The following is a 23,833-nucleotide window of genomic DNA, read 5'->3' on the forward strand; positions in this document are numbered from 1 at the left end:
GATGGACACAGAGACAGATACACATACGCACACAAGCTCTTGCCCGTAGCTGCCCCAGGACCGTTTTTATGACCTTCTCACTTGGCTATATTGATGTGATTCCTCAGAAAAATAACGGATGTGATAACAATAGCAATGGGAGTACCTGAGCAGATGACACTGGCATCCTCACGGTGGTTACAGTTATGTCTTCCCCACCCCCGGTGTGAGCACTGCCACAGAGAGGATTCATTCCCTCTGCACTGCACGTCATCCAGGAGAATATTTCCGGATCCTTCACCAAAGCGGGCACTCGTGGGGGCCGCAGTGGCCTGGCCACATCCGAGCTGTCTGCACACAACCTGTGCATCTGCTATGTCCCAGGCATCATCACAGACTGTTCCCCAGCTTCCATTGTAATAGACTTCAACGCGACCGGAGCAACTGTCCTGTCCGTTCGCCAGTCTCAGTGATGTACCTTGGAAAAGTGCAGGAAACGATATTATTAAAGTCAACACAATTAGCTCGTATTCCAAATCATGCATTCCAGAAGTCCCTCTAGCGCTCAGGTGAGCTTGCGCGCCCTGCAACATTTCCTCATGTGTGGGTGTAGTATTTTCCCCTCTATAAAGCCAGCCCTCTCTGCAGACCAATGTGTGCAGAGGCAGAGCCCTGGTCCTAACTTTCCTTGGGCCATCCGTTTGTGTTGATATGTGCCCACTGGACTTGAGAATAGGAATAGAGCAGTCCCTTTGCTCTCTTGCACTATACTCTTATATGACCCTATTCAATCTCGGGTACCTTGCGGACACATGTCAACGTTCTGAGAGGGAAACCAACTGTGATGGAAGAGACAGAAAGGGCTTGACTGGTGATGATGCAAAGATCACTTTGGAAGTTTCATAGCTTAACTGAATCACACCTCCCTGTGACAATAAGGCAGACTACAAACAACGGAATGATACAAACACAAAGGAAGAAATGGAATGATTTCAAGCGGCACACAATACTTTCCTTGCCAGAATTCAATGACATTAAAAAAGGGTATGTTCTGGCTAAGCAGTATAAAAAATATCTGAATATAAGGTTTGAAAAGCTGTGGAAATAGTCTCCCAAAGGAAGTGGTGGGAATCTCATTGCTTGGAACATTTTGAACAAGACAGAACAAAATATAAGGAATAATACTGCTCCTATGGGCCCAGTCCAACTCCCTTTGAAGTCCCTGGTTGTCTTCAACTGGAGTTGGATTGACCACCTACTACCTAAAAGAAATCTTTCCTTTTGCATATTGCATGATTGCTGAGTGCCAGGAACTTGAGGCAGAATATTGGATATTGAATATAGGTTGGAGTGCTAGCCACTCAAGATTTTGCAGCCACATCCAACATGAAACATGTTCTTTGCACTTCCTGTCATCATAGTAGATCTGGGAGGGATGTGGGCAAAGTCATGCCAACCTCCCTTGATCAAATCCTGGGGATGTAGCCTCAAAATAGGAAAGTGGCAGATGAAGTGACAGCCCAAGTGAGGGCACACCCAGGCTGCCTGTTTGATGTACCGATAAACTCTCTGTGGTGGATTCCTCCCCATAGGCCAAGAAAGGTGCCTACTCATGATCCTGTGCCCATAGGGCTGTATCTGGTCCAACAATTCAGCCACGCTCAGAGTGCTTTCAGTGTGACAGGGAAGGAACAGGGAAGATCTTTATGACTCACAATTTGGTTGTTAGGAATTATTAAACTCAACCCTAGACAGCATCAGATGGGTCCATGCACGCTCCTGTGCGTGTGCCTCTGCCATTACCTAACATGACAAATCCCAGTGACATGCACATGGCTGTTCCCATAATGGTGGGAACAGGACACTTGAAAATGATTTAGGCCTCTTTGCAACCCTGGGCTGAATTGACACACATTGTACAAAGCACATATTGCATTGCCCCACCTGACCTAAACACGGACTTTTCGGCATTAGTTGCGTACACAGTGGCACATCAGTGCATGTCCCCCTGTAGTGTAGACAAGGACTTCAGAGGATGGAATAGGGAGCCAGTGATGGAATAATTTTTGATGATCAGAAAAGTATGGAACCATCTTCATAAGAAGAAAACGGTTTTCCTTTTGCAGATATCTGCTCTTTCCATGGAAATGCAGGTATGTGCCAATAAAGCAGTAGAGACAGGATTCCAATAGAAGCCCCGTGAAATGCCTGGTAAACTGGAATAAAAAAACTTACTTGAAATAGTGGGCACCTGTGTGGTAGTTGGAGAGGCTGGTAAAAAAATACAAACTCAAAATTAAATACTGTACAAAAGAGAGACTTCAGCAAACTTTGAGTTATTTTTAAAGAAAAATGATAGAAAAAGTACACTTGAGATGTGCTATTCCCTGGAGCTAGTTCAAATGCTTCTGTAAGGAAATCAGTGTGATGGGGGCCAACAAGGGGCAGAGTAACACTGATTCCCCTATGTTCTTTACCATTGAATTTCTACTGTGCGGAAGGACCAAATGTTGAAATCCAACTCTTGTAGGGCAAATACGATGTCATGGAATAAAATATTTATAGAGCTCACAGGCCTCTGTTTGGACTAGCGAGTAACATAGTATCTTGGATATACTGAAGTCATATTGCCATCAATTATTTCTTTGATGTTACCATAAACAGCCCCAATAGCCATGACTTTTCTACTAGGAGGTTTGAAGATAATTCACATAAAACATAATTAATGTGAAAAAAGAATAGAAATCCAGTTCATAAGCTGATGATACTGGTGTCCTCATGAAAGCATGAGCTGCTGCAGCTTGATTTTAAGATCCAAGAATCTCTAAAATGCTCAGAGTCTGTCTACACTAGCCCCCTAGTTCATACTAAATATCCCGAGCTTGATTTGCATCTTCCCGGCCGGTCGCCATTTTTTGAAATTTACAAGTCCGGACTATCTGCCCGCGTCTATACGCGGCAGAGACCCGTTAGTTCAAATTAAAGCCCTAGTTCGAACTACTTGTTAGTCCTCCTGGAATGAGGTTTAACAGGTAGTTCAAACTCGGGGCTTTAATTCGAACTACCGGGTCCCTGCCGCATGTAGACGCGGGCAGTTAGTCTGGACTTGAAAATTTGAAAAATAGCGACCGGCCGGGGAGATGCAAATCAAGCGTGAGATATTTAAATCCCAGGCTTGATTTCCAATTTGAAATGCCTACATCAGCCTCCCTAGTTCGAACTAGGGGGCTAGCGTAGACATACCCTCATATCCTCTGGGAATCAGCAGAGGGGAAAATACAACCACTGATCCAAGAGTTCTGTTAATGGCAGATTTTGGTAAATCTGGGCCAGGCAATTGTGAAATGGAAATTGGATATCTACGAGATGAGCTTGTACTACGTGTCTTCTTGCTCTCTGCTCTGGGGAAACAGATTGGATCACTTTTGTGGTGAGAGGAAACCTCTGCCTGGTTCTCATTACATCACAGAGGTCAAGTTCTTGAAGCAGGAGTAAGACTTTCCCTCTCCCAATTAAAGAAAGTAGAAGGATTCATCATTAATCCTGTTATTTTCATGGGATCTTATAGAGGCAAACACCATCCCTACAGGCCCTTGTAGAGATCACTGGGCCTTTTGACTTTCATATAACTATTCTCAGTGGGGGACAATGAAAAACAAGAAGCCATGGTCCCCTGCTGCAGTGGGGGAGGATCATGTGGTGTATGAGGAAAATCTATTTCTCTGTGAAGGTGGTCAAGCACTGCCATGGGTGACCTATGAAGATGGTGAGGTCTCCAACTTTAGGGGATCTAAGGCCTGGCTTGGCAAAGCTCTGGATGGGATGATTTAGTTGGGGCTGGTCCTACTTTGCGCAGGAATAGAACTGGGCGACCTCCGGAGGTCTCTGTCAAACACATTTCTTCTATGATTCTATGGCTACAAGGAAACATAATTTCAGTGAAGACACACAGACTGATGGACACAGAGACAGATACACATACGCACACAAGCTCTTGCCCGTAGCTGCCCCAGGACCGTTTTTATGACCTTCTCACTTGGCTATATTGATGTGATTCCTCAGAAAAATAACGGATGTGATAACAATAGCAATGGGAGTACCTGAGCAGATGACACTGGCATCCTCACGGTGGTTACAGTTATGTCTTCCCCACCCCCGGTGTGAGCACTGCCACAGAGAGGATTCATTCCCTCTGCACTGCACGTCATCCAGGAGAATATTTCCGGATCCTTCACCAAAGCGGGCACTCGTGGGGGCCGCAGTGGCCTGGCCACATCCGAGCTGTCTGCACACAACCTGTGCATCTGCTATGTCCCAGGCATCATCACAGACTGTTCCCCAGCTTCCATTGTAATAGACTTCAACGCGACCGGAGCAACTGTCCTGTCCGTTCGCCAGTCTCAGTGATGTACCTTGGAAAAGTGCAGGAAACGATATTATTAAAGTCAACACAATTAGCTCGTATTCCAAATCATGCATTCCAGAAGTCCCTCTAGCGCTCAGGTGAGCTTGCGCGCCCTGCAACATTTCCTCATGTGTGGGTGTAGTATTTTCCCCTCTATAAAGCCAGCCCTCTCTGCAGACCAATGTGTGCAGAGGCAGAGCCCTGGTCCTAACTTTCCTTGGGCCATCCGTTTGTGTTGATATGTGCCCACTGGACTTGAGAATAGGAATAGAGCAGTCCCTTTGCTCTCTTGCACTATACTCTTATATGACCCTATTCAATCTCGGGTACCTTGCGGACACATGTCAACGTTCTGAGAGGGAAACCAACTGTGATGGAAGAGACAGAAAGGGCTTGACTGGTGATGATGCAAAGATCACTTTGGAAGTTTCATAGCTTAACTGAATCACACCTCCCTGTGACAATAAGGCAGACTACAAACAACGGAATGATACAAACACAAAGGAAGAAATGGAATGATTTCAAGCGGCACACAATACTTTCCTTGCCAGAATTCAATGACATTAAAAAAGGGTATGTTCTGGCTAAGCAGTATAAAAAATATCTGAATATAAGGTTTGAAAAGCTGTGGAAATAGTCTCCCAAAGGAAGTGGTGGGAATCTCATTGCTTGGAACATTTTGAACAAGACAGAACAAAATATAAGGAATAATACTGCTCCTATGGGCCCAGTCCAACTCCCTTTGAAGTCCCTGGTTGTCTTCAACTGGAGTTGGATTGACCACCTACTACCTAAAAGAAATCTTTCCTTTTGCATATTGCATGATTGCTGAGTGCCAGGAACTTGAGGCAGAATATTGGATATTGAATATAGGTTGGAGTGCTAGCCACTCAAGATTTTGCAGCCACATCCAACATGAAACATGTTCTTTGCACTTCCTGTCATCATAGTAGATCTGGGAGGGATGTGGGCAAAGTCATGCCAACCTCCCTTGATCAAATCCTGGGGATGTAGCCTCAAAATAGGAAAGTGGCAGATGAAGTGACAGCCCAAGTGAGGGCACACCCAGGCTGCCTGTTTGATGTACCGATAAACTCTCTGTGGTGGATTCCTCCCCATAGGCCAAGAAAGGTGCCTACTCATGATCCTGTGCCCATAGGGCTGTATCTGGTCCAACAATTCAGCCACGCTCAGAGTGCTTTCAGTGTGACAGGGAAGGAACAGGGAAGATCTTTATGACTCACAATTTGGTTGTTAGGAATTATTAAACTCAACCCTAGACAGCATCAGATGGGTCCATGCACGCTCCTGTGCGTGTGCCTCTGCCATTACCTAACATGACAAATCCCAGTGACATGCACATGGCTGTTCCCATAATGGTGGGAACAGGACACTTGAAAATGATTTAGGCCTCTTTGCAACCCTGGGCTGAATTGACACACATTGTACAAAGCACATATTGCATTGCCCCACCTGACCTAAACACGGACTTTTCGGCATTAGTTGCGTACACAGTGGCACATCAGTGCATGTCCCCCTGTAGTGTAGACAAGGACTTCAGAGGATGGAATAGGGAGCCAGTGATGGAATAATTTTTGATGATCAGAAAAGTATGGAACCATCTTCATAAGAAGAAAACGGTTTTCCTTTTGCAGATATCTGCTCTTTCCATGGAAATGCAGGTATGTGCCAATAAAGCAGTAGAGACAGGATTCCAATAGAAGCCCCGTGAAATGCCTGGTAAACTGGAATAAAAAAACTTACTTGAAATAGTGGGCACCTGTGTGGTAGTTGGAGAGGCTGGTAAAAAAATACAAACTCAAAATTAAATACTGTACAAAAGAGAGACTTCAGCAAACTTTGAGTTATTTTTAAAGAAAAATGATAGAAAAAGTACACTTGAGATGTGCTATTCCCTGGAGCTAGTTCAAATGCTTCTGTAAGGAAATCAGTGTGATGGGGGCCAACAAGGGGCAGAGTAACACTGATTCCCCTATGTTCTTTACCATTGAATTTCTACTGTGCGGAAGGACCAAATGTTGAAATCCAACTCTTGTAGGGCAAATACGATGTCATGGAATAAAATATTTATAGAGCTCACAGGCCTCTGTTTGGACTAGCGAGTAACATAGTATCTTGGATATACTGAAGTCATATTGCCATCAATTATTTCTTTGATGTTACCATAAACAGCCCCAATAGCCATGACTTTTCTACTAGGAGGTTTGAAGATAATTCACATAAAACATAATTAATGTGAAAAAAGAATAGAAATCCAGTTCATAAGCTGATGATACTGGTGTCCTCATGAAAGCATGAGCTGCTGCAGCTTGATTTTAAGATCCAAGAATCTCTAAAATGCTCAGAGTCTGTCTACACTAGCCCCCTAGTTCATACTAAATATCCCGAGCTTGATTTGCATCTTCCCGGCCGGTCGCCATTTTTTGAAATTTACAAGTCCGGACTATCTGCCCGCGTCTATACGCGGCAGAGACCCGTTAGTTCAAATTAAAGCCCTAGTTCGAACTACTTGTTAGTCCTCCTGGAATGAGGTTTAACAGGTAGTTCAAACTCGGGGCTTTAATTCGAACTACCGGGTCCCTGCCGCATGTAGACGCGGGCAGTTAGTCTGGACTTGAAAATTTGAAAAATAGCGACCGGCCGGGGAGATGCAAATCAAGCGTGAGATATTTAAATCCCAGGCTTGATTTCCAATTTGAAATGCCTACATCAGCCTCCCTAGTTCGAACTAGGGGGCTAGCGTAGACATACCCTCATATCCTCTGGGAATCAGCAGAGGGGAAAATACAACCACTGATCCAAGAGTTCTGTTAATGGCAGATTTTGGTAAATCTGGGCCAGGCAATTGTGAAATGGAAATTGGATATCTACGAGATGAGCTTGTACTACGTGTCTTCTTGCTCTCTGCTCTGGGGAAACAGATTGGATCACTTTTGTGGTGAGAGGAAACCTCTGCCTGGTTCTCATTACATCACAGAGGTCAAGTTCTTGAAGCAGGAGTAAGACTTTCCCTCTCCCAATTAAAGAAAGTAGAAGGATTCATCATTAATCCTGTTATTTTCATGGGATCTTATAGAGGCAAACACCATCCCTACAGGCCCTTGTAGAGATCACTGGGCCTTTTGACTTTCATATAACTATTCTCAGTGGGGGACAATGAAAAACAAGAAGCCATGGTCCCCTGCTGCAGTGGGGGAGGATCATGTGGTGTATGAGGAAAATCTATTTCTCTGTGAAGGTGGTCAAGCACTGCCATGGGTGACCTATGAAGATGGTGAGGTCTCCAACTTTAGGGGATCTAAGGCCTGGCTTGGCAAAGCTCTGGATGGGATGATTTAGTTGGGGCTGGTCCTACTTTGCGCAGGAATAGAACTGGGCGACCTCCGGAGGTCTCTGTCAAACACATTTCTTCTATGATTCTATGGCTACAAGGAAACATAATTTCAGTGAAGACACACAGACTGACGGACACAGAGACAGATACACATACGCACACAAGCTCTTGCCCGTAGCTGCCCCAGGACCATTTTTATGACCTTCTCACTTGGCTATATTGATGTGATTCCTCAGAAAAATAACGGATGTGATAACAATAGCAATGGGAGTACCTGAGCAGATGACACTGGCATCCTCACGGTGGTTACAGTTATGTCTTCCCCACCCCCGGTGTGAGCACTGCCACAGAGAGGATTCATTCCCTCTGCACTGCACGTCATCCAGGAGAATATTTCCGGATCCTTCACCAAAGCGGGCACTCGTGGGGGCCGCAGTGGCCTGGCCACATCCGAGCTGTCTGCACACAACCTGTGCATCTGCTATGTCCCAGGCATCATCACAGACTGTTCCCCAGCTTCCATTGTAATAGACTTCAACGCGACCGGAGCAACTGTCCTGTCCGTTCGCCAGTCTCAGTGATGTACCTTGGAAAAGTGCAGGAAACGATATTATTAAAGTCAACACAATTAGCTCGTATTCCAAATCATGCATTCCAGAAGTCCCTCTAGCGCTCAGGTGAGCTTGCGCGCCCTGCAACATTTCCTCATGTGTGGGTGTAGTATTTTCCCCTCTATAAAGCCAGCCCTCTCTGCAGACCAATGTGTGCAGAGGCAGAGCCCTGGTCCTAACTTTCCTTGGGCCATCCGTTTGTGTTGATATGTGCCCACTGGACTTGAGAATAGGAATAGAGCAGTCCCTTTGCTCTCTTGCACTATACTCTTATATGACCCTATTCAATCTCGGGTACCTTGCGGACACATGTCAACGTTCTGAGAGGGAAACCAACTGTGATGGAAGAGACAGAAAGGGCTTGACTGGTGATGATGCAAAGATCACTTTGGAAGTTTCATAGCTTAACTGAATCACACCTCCCTGTGACAATAAGGCAGACTACAAACAACGGAATGATACAAACACAAAGGAAGAAATGGAATGATTTCAAGCGGCACACAATACTTTCCTTGCCAGAATTCAATGACATTAAAAAAGGGTATGTTCTGGCTAAGCAGTATAAAAAATATCTGAATATAAGGTTTGAAAAGCTGTGGAAATAGTCTCCCAAAGGAAGTGGTGGGAATCTCATTGCTTGGAACATTTTGAACAAGACAGAACAAAATATAAGGAATAATACTGCTCCTATGGGCCCAGTCCAACTCCCTTTGAAGTCCCTGGTTGTCTTCAACTGGAGTTGGATTGACCACCTACTACCTAAAAGAAATCTTTCCTTTTGCATATTGCATGATTGCTGAGTGCCAGGAACTTGAGGCAGAATATTGGATATTGAATATAGGTTGGAGTGCTAGCCACTCAAGATTTTGCAGCCACATCCAACATGAAACATGTTCTTTGCACTTCCTGTCATCATAGTAGATCTGGGAGGGATGTGGGCAAAGTCATGCCAACCTCCCTTGATCAAATCCTGGGGATGTAGCCTCAAAATAGGAAAGTGGCAGATGAAGTGACAGCCCAAGTGAGGGCACACCCAGGCTGCCTGTTTGATGTGCCGATAAACTCTCTGTGGTGGATTCCTCCCCATAGGCCAAGAAAGGTGCCTACTCATGATCCTGTGCCCATAGGGCTGTATCTGGTCCAACAATTCAGCCACGCTCAGAGTGCTTTCAGTGTGACAGGGAAGGAACAGGGAAGATCTTTATGACTCACAATTTGGTTGTTAGGAATTATTAAACTCAACCCTAGACAGCATCAGATGGGTCCATGCACGCTCCTGTGCGTGTGCCTCTGCCATTACCTAACATGACAAATCCCAGTGACATGCACATGGCTGTTCCCATAATGGTGGGAACAGGACACTTGAAAATGATTTAGGCCTCTTTGCAACCCTGGGCTGAATTGACACACATTGTACAAAGCACATATTGCATTGCCCTACCTGACCTAAACACGGACTTTTCGGCATTAGTTGCGTACACAGTGGCACATCAGTGCATGTCCCCCTGTAGTGTAGACAAGGACTTCAGAGGATGGAATAGGGAGCCAGTGATGGAATAATTTTTGATGATCAGAAAAGTATGGAACCATCTTCATAAGAAGAAAACGGTTTTCCTTTTGCAGATATCTGCTCTTTCCATGGAAATGCAGGTATGTGCCAATAAAGCAGTAGAGACAGGATTCCAATAGAAGCCCCGTGAAATGCCTTGTAAACCGGAATAAAAAAACTTACTTGAAATAGTGGGCACCTGTGTGGTAGTTGAAGAGGCTGGTAAAAAAATACAAACTCAAAATTAAATACTGTACAAAAGAGAGACTTCAGCAAACTTTGAGTTATTTTTAAAGAAAAATGATAGAAAAAGTACACCTGAGATGTGCTATTCCCTGGAGCTAGTTCAAATGCTTCTGTAAGGAAATCAGTGTGATGGGGGACAACAAGGGGCACAGTAACACTGATTCCCCTATGTTCTTTACCATTGTATTTCTACTGTGCGGAAGAACCAAATGTTGAAATCCAACTCTTGTAGGGCAAATACGATGCCATGGAATAAAAGATTTCTAGAGCTCCCTTTCAAGTCCCTGGGTTTTCTTCAAGTAGAGTTGGATTGTCCACCTACTACGTAAAAGAAATCTTTCCTATCGCATATTGCATAATTGCTGACTGCCAGAAACTGGAGGCAGAATATTGGATATTGAATATAGGTTGGAGTGCTATTCACATCCAACATGAAATATGTTCTTTTCACATCCTGCAGTCATGGTAAATCTTCCAGGGAGGTAGGCAAAGTCATGCCAATCTCCCTCTGTGAGGAAATCAAATCCAGCGAATATAGCCTCAAAATTAGAAAGTGGCAGTTAAAGTGAGAGCTCAAGTGAGGGCGGACCCAGGCTGCCAATGTGATGTGCTGATAATCTATTTCTGGCAACCCCACCTCTATGAGCCCAGAAAGGTCCCTTTTCATGATAGGGTGCTATCTGGTCCATCAATTCAGCCAAGCTGAGAGTGATTTCATTGTGACAGGGAAGGAACAGGGAAGATCTTTATGAACTCACAATTTAGTTGTCAGGAATTAATAAAACCCACCGTACACAGCGTTGGATGGGTTCCATGCAAGCTCTGTGCTTGTGCCTCTGCTATTACCTAACATGACAAATCCCAGTGACATGCTGTAACCGTGTCCCCCCGAGAAAGGGGCTGTGGGTCCGACGTTCCCGTTCTTTCCCACCCTTTACCCAGTGTCGGGACATTCGGCCCTCTGAGGTCAGGTTGCTTAGCTCCTTTTTGCTGGGTACTACAGTCACTTGGTTCCCCATGTGAGAAGGAGGAGAAAGGGGGGCCCGGGTCTGCCTTCACTCATGGGCCACAGCTCAGAGCCCTAAGCACTCAGACTGCTCTGCAGTCCCAGTCCGGCTTACGGGGTTGCTTCCCTAACTGTGCCAGCTCACGGGCTTCATTCACCGCCCTGCCCTGGCTACTTCCTTTCTCCTCTCCTCTGAACCTTACCGGTAGCCTCCGGTCTCAACGGGGATGTGGTCCTGGGTGACTACCCCCCTTACTGGTGGGTCCGCTCCTCCTCGCCTGCCTTCCCCTCCCTCTGCTGCCCGGAGGGTTTTGAAGCTCCCGCTGCGCCGGGACGCCAATGTACGTCCTGCCCCCTGCGCTGACCGGCCAGCTGATCCGCCCCTCCTCCTCCCAGCGTCCACCGCAGAGTTTCCTCAGCTGCGCTGCGGCTTGGGAGCATCCGGCGCATGGCCGGTAGGCGCTCCATGGCAGTTTCAATAGGGCACACACGCCCCTGGGCTCAGTGCAGGGTTTCGGCGCCCCGTCACACATGCACATGGCTTTTCCCATAAGGGTGGGAATAGGACACTTGAAAATGATTTAGGCCTCCTTTCAACCCTGAGCTGGGACAGTTTTTACAGAGCACATGTTGCACTGGCACAGCTGATCGAAACCAGGACTTTTCAGCATTAGTTGTTTAACGTAAAGGAACATCAGTGCATATCCCCCTGTAATGTAGACAAGAGCTTCATAGTACGAAAAAAGGGGCCAACTATGGAATAATTTTTGATTGTCAAGATAGTATGGAACCTTCTTCATAAGAAGAAAAAGACTTTTCTTCCCCAGATATCTGCCTTTTCCATGAGAATATAGGTGTGTTTTAATAGTCACAGTGGAGACAGGAATCCCATACATGCCCCGTGAAATGACTTGTAAACAGGAATTAAAAAACTTACATGTAGTAGTGGGCACCTGTGTGGTAGCTGAAGAAGCTGGTAAAAAAAAAAAAAAAAAAGCAAAAAAAGTCAAAATTAAATTCAATTTCTCTGTGGTGCTGATGGTGAAGCACTGGCACGGGTGACCTATGGAGATGGTGGAATCTCCATATTAGAGGATCTAAGGCCTGGCTCGATAAAGCTCTGGATGCGATGATTTAGTTGGGGTTGGTCCTAGTTTGAGCAAGAGTGGGACTGGGTGACCTCCTGAGGTCTCTGTCAAACACTATTCTTCTATGATTCTATGGCTACAAGGAAACATAACTTCAGTGAAGATAGAGAGACAGACATAGATACAGAAACACATAGACAAACAAACCCTTGGCTGTAGATACACCAGGACGATTTTTAATGGAGACCTTCCACTTGGCTATATTGATGTGATTCCTCAGAAAAATAACGGATGTGATAACAATAGCAATGGGAGTACCTGAGCAGATGACACTGGCATCCTCACGGTGGATACAGTTATGTCTTCCCCACCCCCGGTGTGAGCACTGCCACAGAGAGGATTCATTCCCTCTGCACTGCACGTCATCCAGGAGAATATTTCCGGAGCCTTCACCAAAGCGGGCACTCGTGGGGGCCGCAGTGGCCTGGCCACATCTGAGCTGTCTGCACACAACCTGTGCATCTGCTATGTCCCAGGCATCATCACAGACTGTTCCCCAGCTTCCATTGTAATAGACTTCAATGCGACCGGAGCACCTGTCCTGTCCGTTCGCCAGTCTCAGTGATGTATCTTGGAAAAGTGCAGGAAACAATATTACTAATGTTAACACATTTAGCTCTTATACAATGTCATGCATTCTAGAAGACCCTCCAGTGCTCAGTGAGCTTGTGCGTCCTACAACATTCTCTCTGCAGGCCAATGTGTGCACATGTAGAGCCATGGTCCTAACTTTGCTTGGGCCATCCGTTTGAAGTGATATGTGCCCAGTGGATTTGTGAATAGGAATAGAGCAGTCCCTTTGCTCCCTTGAACTATACTCTTATATGACCCTATTCAATCACGGCTACCTTGAGGACACAAGTCAATGTTCTGCGAAGGGAAAGCAAATATGATGAAAGAAAGAGAAAGTGTTTGATTGGTGAGAATTAAAAGATCTCTTTGTAAGTTTCATAGCTTGACTAAGTCACACCTCCCTGTGGGAAAAAGGCAGTCTACAAATAACTGAATGATACAAACACCTAGGCAAAAATGGAATGATATAAAGCGACAAACAATTCTTTCCTTAGCGGAATTCAATGAAATTAAGAAAGAGTATGTTCTGGCTAAGCAGCACATAAAATATCTGATAATAAGGTTTGAAAAACTGTCAAATTCGTCTGCCAAATAAATTGCTGGAAACCCCATCACTTTGGAAATTTAGATCAAGATAATAAAATATAAGGAATAATACTGCTCATATGGGTCCAGTTCAACTCCCTTTGAAGTCCCTGGTTGTCTTCAAATGGAGTTGGATTGACCACCTACTACTTAAAAGAAGTCTTCCCCATCTCATCTTGCATGATTGCCGGGTGCCAGGAACTGAAGGAGGAATATTGGTTATTGAATATAGGTTGGAGTGCTAACCACTCAGGACTTTACATCTACATCCAACATGAAACATGTTCTTTGCACTTCCTGCGTCATGGTAAATCTGTAAGGGATGTGGGCAAATTCTTGCAAACCTCCCTCTGTAAGGAAATCAAACCCAGCAGATATAGCCTGAAAATTGGACACTGGGAGATAAGTGACAGCCCAAGTGAGGACGCACCCTGGCTGCCAGTGTGATTTGCTGATAAACTCTCTGTGGTGGATTCCTCTCTATGGGCCAAGAAAAGTGCCTAATCATGATAGTGTGCCCATAGGGCTGTATCTGGTCCAACAATTCAGCCACGCTCAGAGAGCTTTCAGTGTGACAGGGAAGGAACAGGGAAGATTTTTATTAACTCACAATTTAGTTGTCAGGAATTATTAAGACACTTTGAAGTGTCTTAATAATGTAGACAGCATTAGATGGGCTCCATGCAAACATTGTGCTTGTGCCTCTGCGATCACCTAATATGACAAAACCCAGTGACATGCACATGGGTGTTCACATAATGGTGGGAATAGGACATTTGAAAATGATTTAGGTCTCCTTTCAAACCTGGGCTCAGAATGTTTGATACAAAGCAAAGGTTGCACTGGGTCAGCTGATCCAAAGGAGGACTTTTCAGCATTAATTACTTAATGTAGTGGCACATCAGTGAATGTCTCCCTGTAGTGTGTCAAGGGTTTCAGAGGACGGGAAAAAGTAGCCAACTACGGAATAATTTTTGATTGTCAAGTGAGCATGGAACCTTCATAAGAAAAAAATGGCTTTCCTTCTGCAGATATCTGTTATTTCCATGGCAATGCAGGTGTATTTCCATGATATAGTAGAGACAGGAATCCAATACATGTGCTGTGAAATGCCTTGTAAACTGGAATACAAACTTACATGCAGTAGTGGGCACTTGTGTGGTAGGTGAAGAAGCTGGTAAAAAAATAAAACAAAAATTAAATACTTTTCAAAAGAGAGATTACAGCATACTTTAGCTATTCAAAACAGTACAAACAGTAAAACTGCAGCTGAGATGTGCTATTTCCAGGAGCTAGATCACATGCTGCTGTCGGGAAATTAATGTGATGGGGGCCAACAAGAGGTAAAGTACCACAGTAGTTTTCTTGTGTTCATTACCATTTAATTCCCTCATAAAGTAGAACCAAATGTTCAACTTCAAATTTGCAGACCAAATATGGTTTTATGGAATGAGCGATTACTGGTGCTCAGGGCCTCTGTATGAACTATTTTTAACATGGTACCCTAGAAACATTGAAGTCACATTGTCATGCACTTCCTTCCTTGAAGTTACTCCTTACATCTCCTATAGGGATGAGTTTCCTACTAAGAGGTTTGAAGATAATTCACCTAAAATACAAGAATAGAAATCGAGTTCCTGAGCTGCTGATACTTGTACCATCATCAAAGCATGAGCTGCAGCAGCTTGATTTTAAGATCCAAGAATCTCTAAAACACTCATGTCCTCTGTGGATCAGCACAAAGGGAAAATACAACCACTGATCCAAGGGTTATGTTAATAGCAGAGTTAGGTAAATCTGAGCCAGGCAACCGTGGAAAGGAAATTGGATATATACAAGAAGAGCTTGTAATATGTGTCTTCTTGCTCTTTGCTCTGGGAAAACAGATTGGATCATTTTCATGGTGAGAGGAAACCATTACATAGTTCTCTTTCAATCACATAGGTCAAGTTCTAAAAACGGGTAGAATTTCCCACTCCTGCTTACAGAAAATAAGGGTATGTCTACACTACAAACTTAATTCGAACTAACGGACGTTAGTTCGAATTAACTTTGATAGGTGCTACACAAGCGCTCCGCTAGTTCGAAATTAATCCGAACTAGCGGAGCGCTTAGTTCGAACTAGGTAAACCTCATTCTACGAGGACTCAGCCTAGTTCAAACTTACTAGTTCGAATTAAGGGGTGTGTAGCCCCTTAATTCGAAGTAGTGGGAGGCTAGCCCTCCCCAGCTTTCCCTTGGGGCCACTCTGGCCAACACCAGGGAAACTCTACTGCCCCCCTCCCGGCCCCGGACGCCTTAAAGGGGCACGGGCTGGCTACGATGCCCATGCCAGGTGCAACCCTGCCAGCACCCAGCCAGCAGACCCTGCACCTGGCACGGCTCGAGCCAGCCACCCGATGCCCCCCAGCCCTCCCCCTCTTCCCGGGACCAGGCTGGCGGCTCCTGGGAGCTTGCCCAGGACTGCAAGAGGCAGGTACCTGCCTGGTCTAGTGCGGACATCGTGGACCTCGTCCACGACCTCCGCACTAGGCACAGGAAAGTGGCCGTCTAGGGCAGGAGAGCTGCCAGCATGGCCACCCAGGAGCAGATGTGCATGAAAACCAAGGTGGTCCACTGAGACTCCCGACCCTGAGCCCTGAACTTACAATGGCCGTCCTGGGTCAGACCAAAGGTCCATCTGGCCCAGTAGCCTGTCTGCCAACAGTGGCCAACCCTAGGGACCCTGGAGGGGATGGACCGAAGACAGTGACCAAGCCATTTGTCTCGTGCCATCCCTCTCCACCCTTCCACAAACTTTGGGCAGGGACACCACTCCTACCCCCTGGCTAATAGCACTCCATGGACCCAACCTCCATGACTTTATCTCACTTCTCTTTAAACTCTGTTCTAATTCTAGCCTTCACAGCCTCCTGCAGCAAGGAGTTCCACAGGTTGACTCTTTGCTTTGTGAAGAACAACTTTCTCTTACTAGTTTGAAGCCTGCTACCCATTCCTTTCCTTTGGTGTCCTCTAGTACTTCTATTATCAGAACTAATGAAGAACTTTTCTTCATGCACCCTTTCTACCCCACTCATGCTTTTATAGACCTCTATCCTGTCCCCCCTCCGTCTCCTCTTTTCTAAACTGAAAAGTCCCAATCTCTTTAGCCTCTTTTCATATGGGACCTGTTCCAAACCCCTCATCATTGTAGTTGCCCTCCCCTTTCCCAGCCTCTCTCTTCCCCTCTCCCACCTCCTTTTCCCAGTCTCCCCCAGTTTTGTTCAATAAAGAGAGATTCTATTTTTGAACACAATTGTCCTTTATTTTGTACATCAGGAAGGGGGGCTAGGGAAGGGTAAGTGGAAGGAGGTGAGGGAGGAATGGGGCACAAGCCCCCGATGGGGAGGACTGGGGTGGCTCTGTGGGCTTCTGGGGGTGGAAGCTCTCCTGCAGCCCCCCAATTGCCCCCTCTCCCCAGATGGCAGCCTGTGGCAAGTGCAGCCGGTCTGATGGCTGAGTGCTGTGATGTGCCCAGTGTGGGTACTCCGGGCAATCCAAGCCAGGACTGCTTTGCAAGCGGGGCACCCCTAAGAATTGTCTGTCCGGGGTGGGCTCGGGTCCCTTTAAGCGCAGCCCTCGGCTAGCCTGAGACAGCAGCTCCACGCTCTAAGTCCTCATCTGATGCCCTGCCGGCATTGCTTCCGGCCATCCTTAACCCCGGTTCAGGGTCCACTCTGTGTGGACATGCTAGTTTGAATTAGCAAAACGCTAATTCAAACTAGTTTTTTAGTCTGGATGCGTTAGTTCGAATTAGCTTAGTTCGAATTAACTAATTCGAACTAACTTAGTTCGAATTAGCGCTGTAGTGTAAACATACCCTAAGGGATTTATCCTTAATGCTATTATTTTCATGGAATCTTATAGAAGTACACACAATTCCCACAGGCCTTTCTATGAGTCACTGGGCCACCTAACCTTCATATGTCTATTCTTAGGAGTGGTAGATAACAAAAGAACCAATTATCTCAAATTTCATTGGAGGATTTTTAGGTTGGATAGTTGGAAAAACTATTTCACTAAGAGAGTGGTGAAGCACTGGCATAGGTGATCTTGTCAGATGGTGGAATATCTGCACAGAGGTTTTAAGGGCAGCCTTAACAAAGCTCTGGCTGGAGTGATTTTGTTGGGGTTGGACCTGCTTTGAGCAGGTGTTGGACTAGATAACCTTCTGAGGTCTCTACCAGCTTTAATCTTGAATGATTCTATGGCTATATGGCAACATGCCTTCAATGAAGACATACAGAGACATACACACACACACACACACATTCTTGCCCGTAGCTGCCCCAGGACTGTTTTTATGACCTTCTCACTTGGCTACATTGATGTGATTCTCAGAAATATAACAGATGTGATAACAATAGCAATGGGAGTACCTGAGCAGATGACACTGGCATCCTCACGGTGGTTACAGTTATGTCTTCCCCACCCCTGGTGTGAGCACTGCCACAGAGAGGATTCATTCCCTCTGCACTGCACGTCATCCAGGAGAATATTTCCGGAGCCTTCACCAAAGCGGGCATTCATGGGGGCCGCAGTAGCCTGGCCACATCCAAGCTGTCTGCACACAACCTGTGCATCTGCTATGTCCCAGGCATCATCACAGACTGTTCCCCAGCTTCCACTGTAATAGACTTCAACGCGACCGGAGCACCTGTCCTGCCCGTTCACCAGTCTCAGTGATGTACCTTGGAAAAGCACAGGAAACAATACTATTAATGTTAACACAATTAGCTCGTATTCAGTGTCATACATTCCAGAAGTTCCTCCAGTGCTCAGGTGGGATTCTTCACCCTACTACACTCCCTCATGTCTGGGTGCAGTATTTTCTCCTCTATTCATTCAGCCATCTCTACAGGTTAACCGCCGAGGATACTGAGTGATGGTCCTTGTTTTATCTGTGCCACCTCTTTGGGGTGCCATGTGCCCACTAGATTTGGGAATAGGAATAGAGCAGTTTCTTTCTTCCCTTTCACAATCATCTCTTATGACCACATTCAGTCCTCGGTACCTTGCTGAGAAACGTTCATGTTCTGAGAAGAGAAACTAAATATATTGAAAGGAGACAGAAAGGGCTTGACTGTAGGATCACAGAGGATCACACTGTAAGGGTATGTCTACACTACAGCACTAATTCGAACTAACTTAATTCGAATTAGTTAATTCGAACTAAGCTAATTCGAACTAACGCGTCTAGAACTAAAAACTAGTTCAAATTAGAATTTTGCTAATTCGAACTCGCATGTCCACATTAAGTGGACCCTGAACCGGGCTTAAGGATGGCCGGAAGCAGTGCCGGCAGGGCATCAGAGGAGGACTTAGAGCGTGGAGATGCTGTCTCAGGCTAGCCGAGGGCTGCGCTTAAAGGGACCCGACCCCCACCCCGCACAGACAGTTCTCAGGGGTGCCCCACTTGCAAACCAGTCCTGGCTTGGAGTGCCCGGAGTACCCACACTGGGCACATCACAGCACTCGGCCATCAGCCCGGCTGCACTTGCCGCAGGCTGCCATATGGGGAGAGGGGGCAATTGGGGGGCTGCAGGAGAGCTTCCACCCCCAGAAGGCTGCAGAGTCAGCCCAGTACTCCCCATCGGGGACTCGTACCCCATTCCTCCCTCACCTCCTTCCACTTACCCTTCCCTAGCCCCTTTTCTTGATGTACCAAATAAAGGACAATTGTGTTCAAAAATGGAATCTGTCTTTATTGAACAAAACTGGGGGAGACTGGGAAAAGGAGGTGGGAGAGGGGAAGAGAGAGGCTGGGAGAGGGCAGGGCAACTACAATGATGAGGGGTTGGGAACAGGTCCCATATGAAGAGAGGCTAAAGAGATTGGGACTTTTCAGCTTAGAAAAGAGGAGACGGAGGGGGGACAGGATAGAGGTCTCTAAAAGCAGGAGTTGGGTGGAGACGGTGCATACAGAAAAGTTCTTCATTAGTTACCATAAAGAAGGACTAGAGGACACCAAAGGAAAGGAATGGGTAGCAGGCTTCAAACTAGTAAGAGAAAGTTGTTCTTCACAAAGCAAAGAGTCAACCTGTGGAACTCCTTGCTGCAGGAGGCTGTGAAGGCTAGAACTAGAACAGAGTTTAAAGGGACATGAGATCAAGTCATGGAGGTTGGGTCCATGGAGTGCTATTAGCCAGGGGGTAGGAGTGGTGTCCCTGCCCAAGGTTTGTGGAAGGCTGGAGAGGGATGGCACGAGGCAAATGGCTTGGTCACTGTCTTCGGTCCATCCCCTCCAAGGTCCCTAGGGTCGGCCGCTGTTGGCAGACAGGCTACTGGGCTAGATGGACCTTTGGTCTGACCCAGGACAGCCATTGTAAGCTCAGGGCTCAGGGTCGGGGGTCTCAGTGGACCCCCTTGATTTTCATGCACATCTGCTCCTGGGTGGCCATGCTGGCAGCTCTCCTGCCCTAGACGGCCACTTTCCTGTGCCTAGTGCGGAGATCGTGGACGAAGTGCACGATCTCCGCACTAGCCCAGGCGGATTCCCGCCTCTTGTGGTCCCGGGCAAGCTCCCAGGAGCCGCCAGCCTGGTCCTGGGAAGAGGAGGAGGGCTGGGGGGCGTCGGGTGGCTGGCTTGAGCCGTGCCAGGTGCAGGGTCTGCTGGCTGGGTGCTGGCAGGCTTGCACCTGGCACGGGCACCGTAGCCAGCCCGTGCCCCTTTAAGGGGTCTGGGGCCGGGAGGGGGGCAATAGAGTTTCCCTGGTGTTGGCCAGAGTGGCCACCAGGGAAAGCTGGGGAGGGCTAGCCTCCCACTAGTTCGAATTAAGGGGCTACACACCCCTTAATTCGAACTAGCTAGTTCGAACTAGGCTTAATCCTCGTAAAATGAGGATTACATAGTTCGAACTAAGCGCTCCGCTAGTTTGAATTAAGTTCAAACTAGCGGAGCGCTAGTGTAGCGCCTATGAAAGTTAGTTCGAACTAACATCCGTTAGTTCGAACTAACTCTGTAGTGTAGACATACCCTAAGTTCCACAGCTTGACTAAGTCACAGATACCTGTAGGAATAAGGCAGCCTACAAATATCTGAATGGTGCAAACACCAAAAAAGCAGAGGAATGATTTATAGTGGCACGTGTTACTTTCATTAGCAGAAGTGAATGAAATTTTAAGAAAGGGTACATTCTGGCTAAATGGCTAAACAACATGAAAAACATGTCTAAGAGTGAGGTCTGAAAAACTGTGGAATTAGTGTCCAATGCAGTGCTAGGGACCTAATGAGTCAGGAAATTTCAAACAAAACAGAGCAAAATCTTAGCAAATATACTGTTCATAAGGGACCAGTCCAAATCCCTTTGAAGTCACAAAGCTGGAGTTGGATCAAACACCTACTACCTAAAAGAAGTCTTTCCCATCTCATAATGTTATGACTCCTGGGTGCCTGGAACTGAAGGCAGAATATTGTTCTGTGAAGTTATATGTTATCTTTAAAACAGATGTGTAAAAAAGGATCATGTAATAAAAGAAAAATGGTAACAAGGCTGAGAAAAGGGTTAAAGGCCACAATAGGCATTTCCAAGGTACCGAGGGGACCTAGCAAAGAAAAAAAAAAAAAAAAAAAAAAAAAAGAGAGAGAGAGAGAGCCTGAGTGTCTCAAAGTGTTTTAAAGATAGAGGAACTGATTCACATCTCTCTTTCATGGCTTAGGAAGTCTCCTATAGGAGAAGCCTCAGAAGTTTATAATTCCCTTCAGAAGCTCATAATTTAGTGAGCTCATAATTTAGTGAGATTTGGGCAAATTTTTCCAGAGGTGGCTGAAGAACCACTGCCCTGACTCCAGAGTAGCCATTCTGTCAACTCTCAAGTCCTTGCTGTAAAGCATGGAGATTCAAAAGCTTCCCAATGACATAGCTGTAAGGATTGTATAATTGTACTCTTGTTACAAATATCTTTGCAATTGCATCAGTATATTGGTAACTGAATGCTCTGCCTTATTTGTGTAGGTGATCTAGCTGATTATAGGTCCCCAATTCTGATTTCCTTTCAAACAGATATCACTACAATGCTATCAGTGGAATTACAATGGTGTAAAATGGAACTAGAATCAGACCCTTTAGGTCAAATTCTGCTGACATAGGTGCAAATCCGGATTGACACCAGTTTTAGTGATTTTACATAAGGGTGCACAAACTATGGATTTACACCAGCTTCAGTGGTTTGGGCATAAGGCTGCCCAAAGTGTGACCCACAGAGCTGGCACTGTAGATGTGAATGTGGGGTTGAGGGCCAACGCCATTGCTCTCAGGACATTTGCACTGCTGAAACAAAAACTGCAAGACAAGCTGTCTAAGACTTACAAACGAAAAAACCTTCATGAAGGGTTTGCATAGCTACCATTCCCAGGAGTGCTGTCAGGGAAAGGCAAAGGAGCAAAGGTAAAGCTGGTGGCATTACCTTCCCTATCCCCCCACAACAACACTACTACAAATAACAGCTTAGCAAAGGTCTCCAGAGTTATGAAGCATTATATGAAGCAGGCCAGTTTAGCAGAGGAAAAAAGAGCCCACTGAAGACAAAGCCCAGAGGGCTGAAACATCACCATTAAATGTGAGATGCAGCAAGATTGCCTCTCTGGAGTGGGTCTCTAAGGTAATGTTTGCAGCTGCCATAAAACCAGCTGAGTAACTTCTTTTCCTCTCAGGAGTGCACAACCATGGTCTCGAGACTGAAGGACGGCTACTACTAATACTACTTCCCATTTGGTGGTTTGGATGTTATTCGTCATGAATACATGAAAACAATAGCAATGGGAATACCTGAACAGATGACACTGGCGTCCTCACGGTGAACACAGTTATGTCTGCCCCACCCCTGGTGCGAGCACTGGTCCAGAGAGGATTCGTCCCCTCTGCACTGCACATTATCCAGGAGAATACTTCCGGAGCCTTCACCAAAGCGGGCATTCATGGGGGCCTCAGTGGCCTGGCCACACTCGAGCTGTCTGCACACAACCTGTGCATCTGCTATGTCCCAAGCATCATCACAGACTGTTCCCCAGCTTCCACTGTAATAGACTTCGACACGACCGGAGCAACTGTCCTGTCCGTTCGCCAGTCTCAGTGACGAACCTTTGAAAAACAGACAGAAAATAATTTTCACCCAGCTATTGAACTCTAGAGATGTTTACTCGTTATGAAGTTGGCCACTGTGGTTTTATGAAATTTGCAAAACTGATGTTTTTCTTTTACTAAGATAGTATATTATTTGCACATATAGTTTTTGCAATCATAGTACTACACTCCTTCCCCTCCTCCCCCATGGAAATACCAAGCAATATTCCCTGTAATCTTTCCATTCATGTGAAGAATCAATTTTTATGTGCACCGAAGCATGTGTGGATGTGCATCACCACTAGAAAGAAAACCTAACTGTGGGTGCTCTACTAATCAGCTGGGCAACATTTGAATCTTTCCTGAGTGGCTGCACAAGTGCACAGTTTACAAGTACTACTGATACCAAATGAGGACTATGCAATTAATTTGTTAATCAGAAGCAATGTGTATCAATTCACAAGCATTTGATCATACCTGGCCTGACTGTCCAACCTTACTCAAGTTAAGTTGCACTTACTCATGCTATAATTATAAGCCTTGCCTCAACTGGGTGGTCTCAATGGGGCTACATGTGTGTCTATGGCATCCCAACATCCTTGTTGGAGCATTCCCCTATGTAAGTTTGACTCTGCATGGTTAATGGTGACAGACTCATCCCCCATTGTCAGATATGTCGTGAAACATTTAAACAAACACATTATTATAATGAAAATGTGTTACTAAATCTCTGTTCTCCTGATGATTTGGAATGTACAAGGGCTGATAAAAGTCACAAGAGAAAATAAAACCCATACTTGAGCAGCAATCATAGTTTGGCTCTAACTTTGATATTGGAAGCAAAGCACAATGTGTTGTACTGTTTGTCTGTGACGATGAGGGACAAGTATCTAAAGCCTGGCACTGGGATATTTTAGCTAACTAATCGCAACAGAACCAGGGTATGTCTACACTACCCCACTAGTTCGAACTAGCGGGGTAATGTAGGCATACCGCACTTGCAAATGAAGCCCGGGATTTGAATTTCCCAGGCTTCATTTGCATAAGCGGGGCGCCGCCATTTTTAAAACCCCGCTCGTTCGAACCCCGTGCAGCGCGGCTACAGGGGCACGAACTAGGTAGTTCGAACTAGGCTTCCTAGTTCGAACTACCGTTACCTCTCGTGGAATGAGGAGTAACGGTAGTTCGAACTAGGAAGCCTAGTTCGAACTACCTAGTTCGTGCCCCGTGTAGCCGCGCTGCACGGGGTTCGAACAAGCGGGATTTTAAAAATGG

At 46.0% G+C, this 23,833-nt stretch overlaps 1 protein-coding gene across 1 annotated transcript in view; it reads right to left on the minus strand.

Annotated features, from left to right (window-relative positions):
- LOC102452020 (scavenger receptor cysteine-rich domain-containing protein DMBT1-like) overlaps positions 1-23,833 on the minus strand; it is a 56,426-nt gene that overhangs the window by 20,586 nt on the left and 12,007 nt on the right. Inside the window, exons 3-12 of the mRNA XM_075935784.1 lie at positions 22,265-22,576; positions 17,876-18,187; positions 14,596-14,631; positions 12,558-12,869; positions 10,083-10,118; positions 8,014-8,325; positions 6,149-6,184; positions 4,080-4,391; positions 2,215-2,250; positions 146-457 (exon numbers count right to left, since the gene is read on the minus strand). Of these exons, the coding sequence (XP_075791899.1) occupies positions 146-457; positions 2,215-2,250; positions 4,080-4,391; positions 6,149-6,184; positions 8,014-8,325; positions 10,083-10,118; positions 12,558-12,869; positions 14,596-14,631; positions 17,876-18,187; positions 22,265-22,576 (2,016 nt within the window). The remainder of the gene's footprint in view (positions 1-145; positions 458-2,214; positions 2,251-4,079; positions 4,392-6,148; positions 6,185-8,013; positions 8,326-10,082; positions 10,119-12,557; positions 12,870-14,595; positions 14,632-17,875; positions 18,188-22,264; positions 22,577-23,833) is intronic.

This window comes from Pelodiscus sinensis, chromosome 8 (genome assembly GCF_049634645.1).
Source record: "Pelodiscus sinensis isolate JC-2024 chromosome 8, ASM4963464v1, whole genome shotgun sequence".
Taxonomy (NCBI): domain Eukaryota; kingdom Metazoa; phylum Chordata; order Testudines; family Trionychidae; genus Pelodiscus; species Pelodiscus sinensis.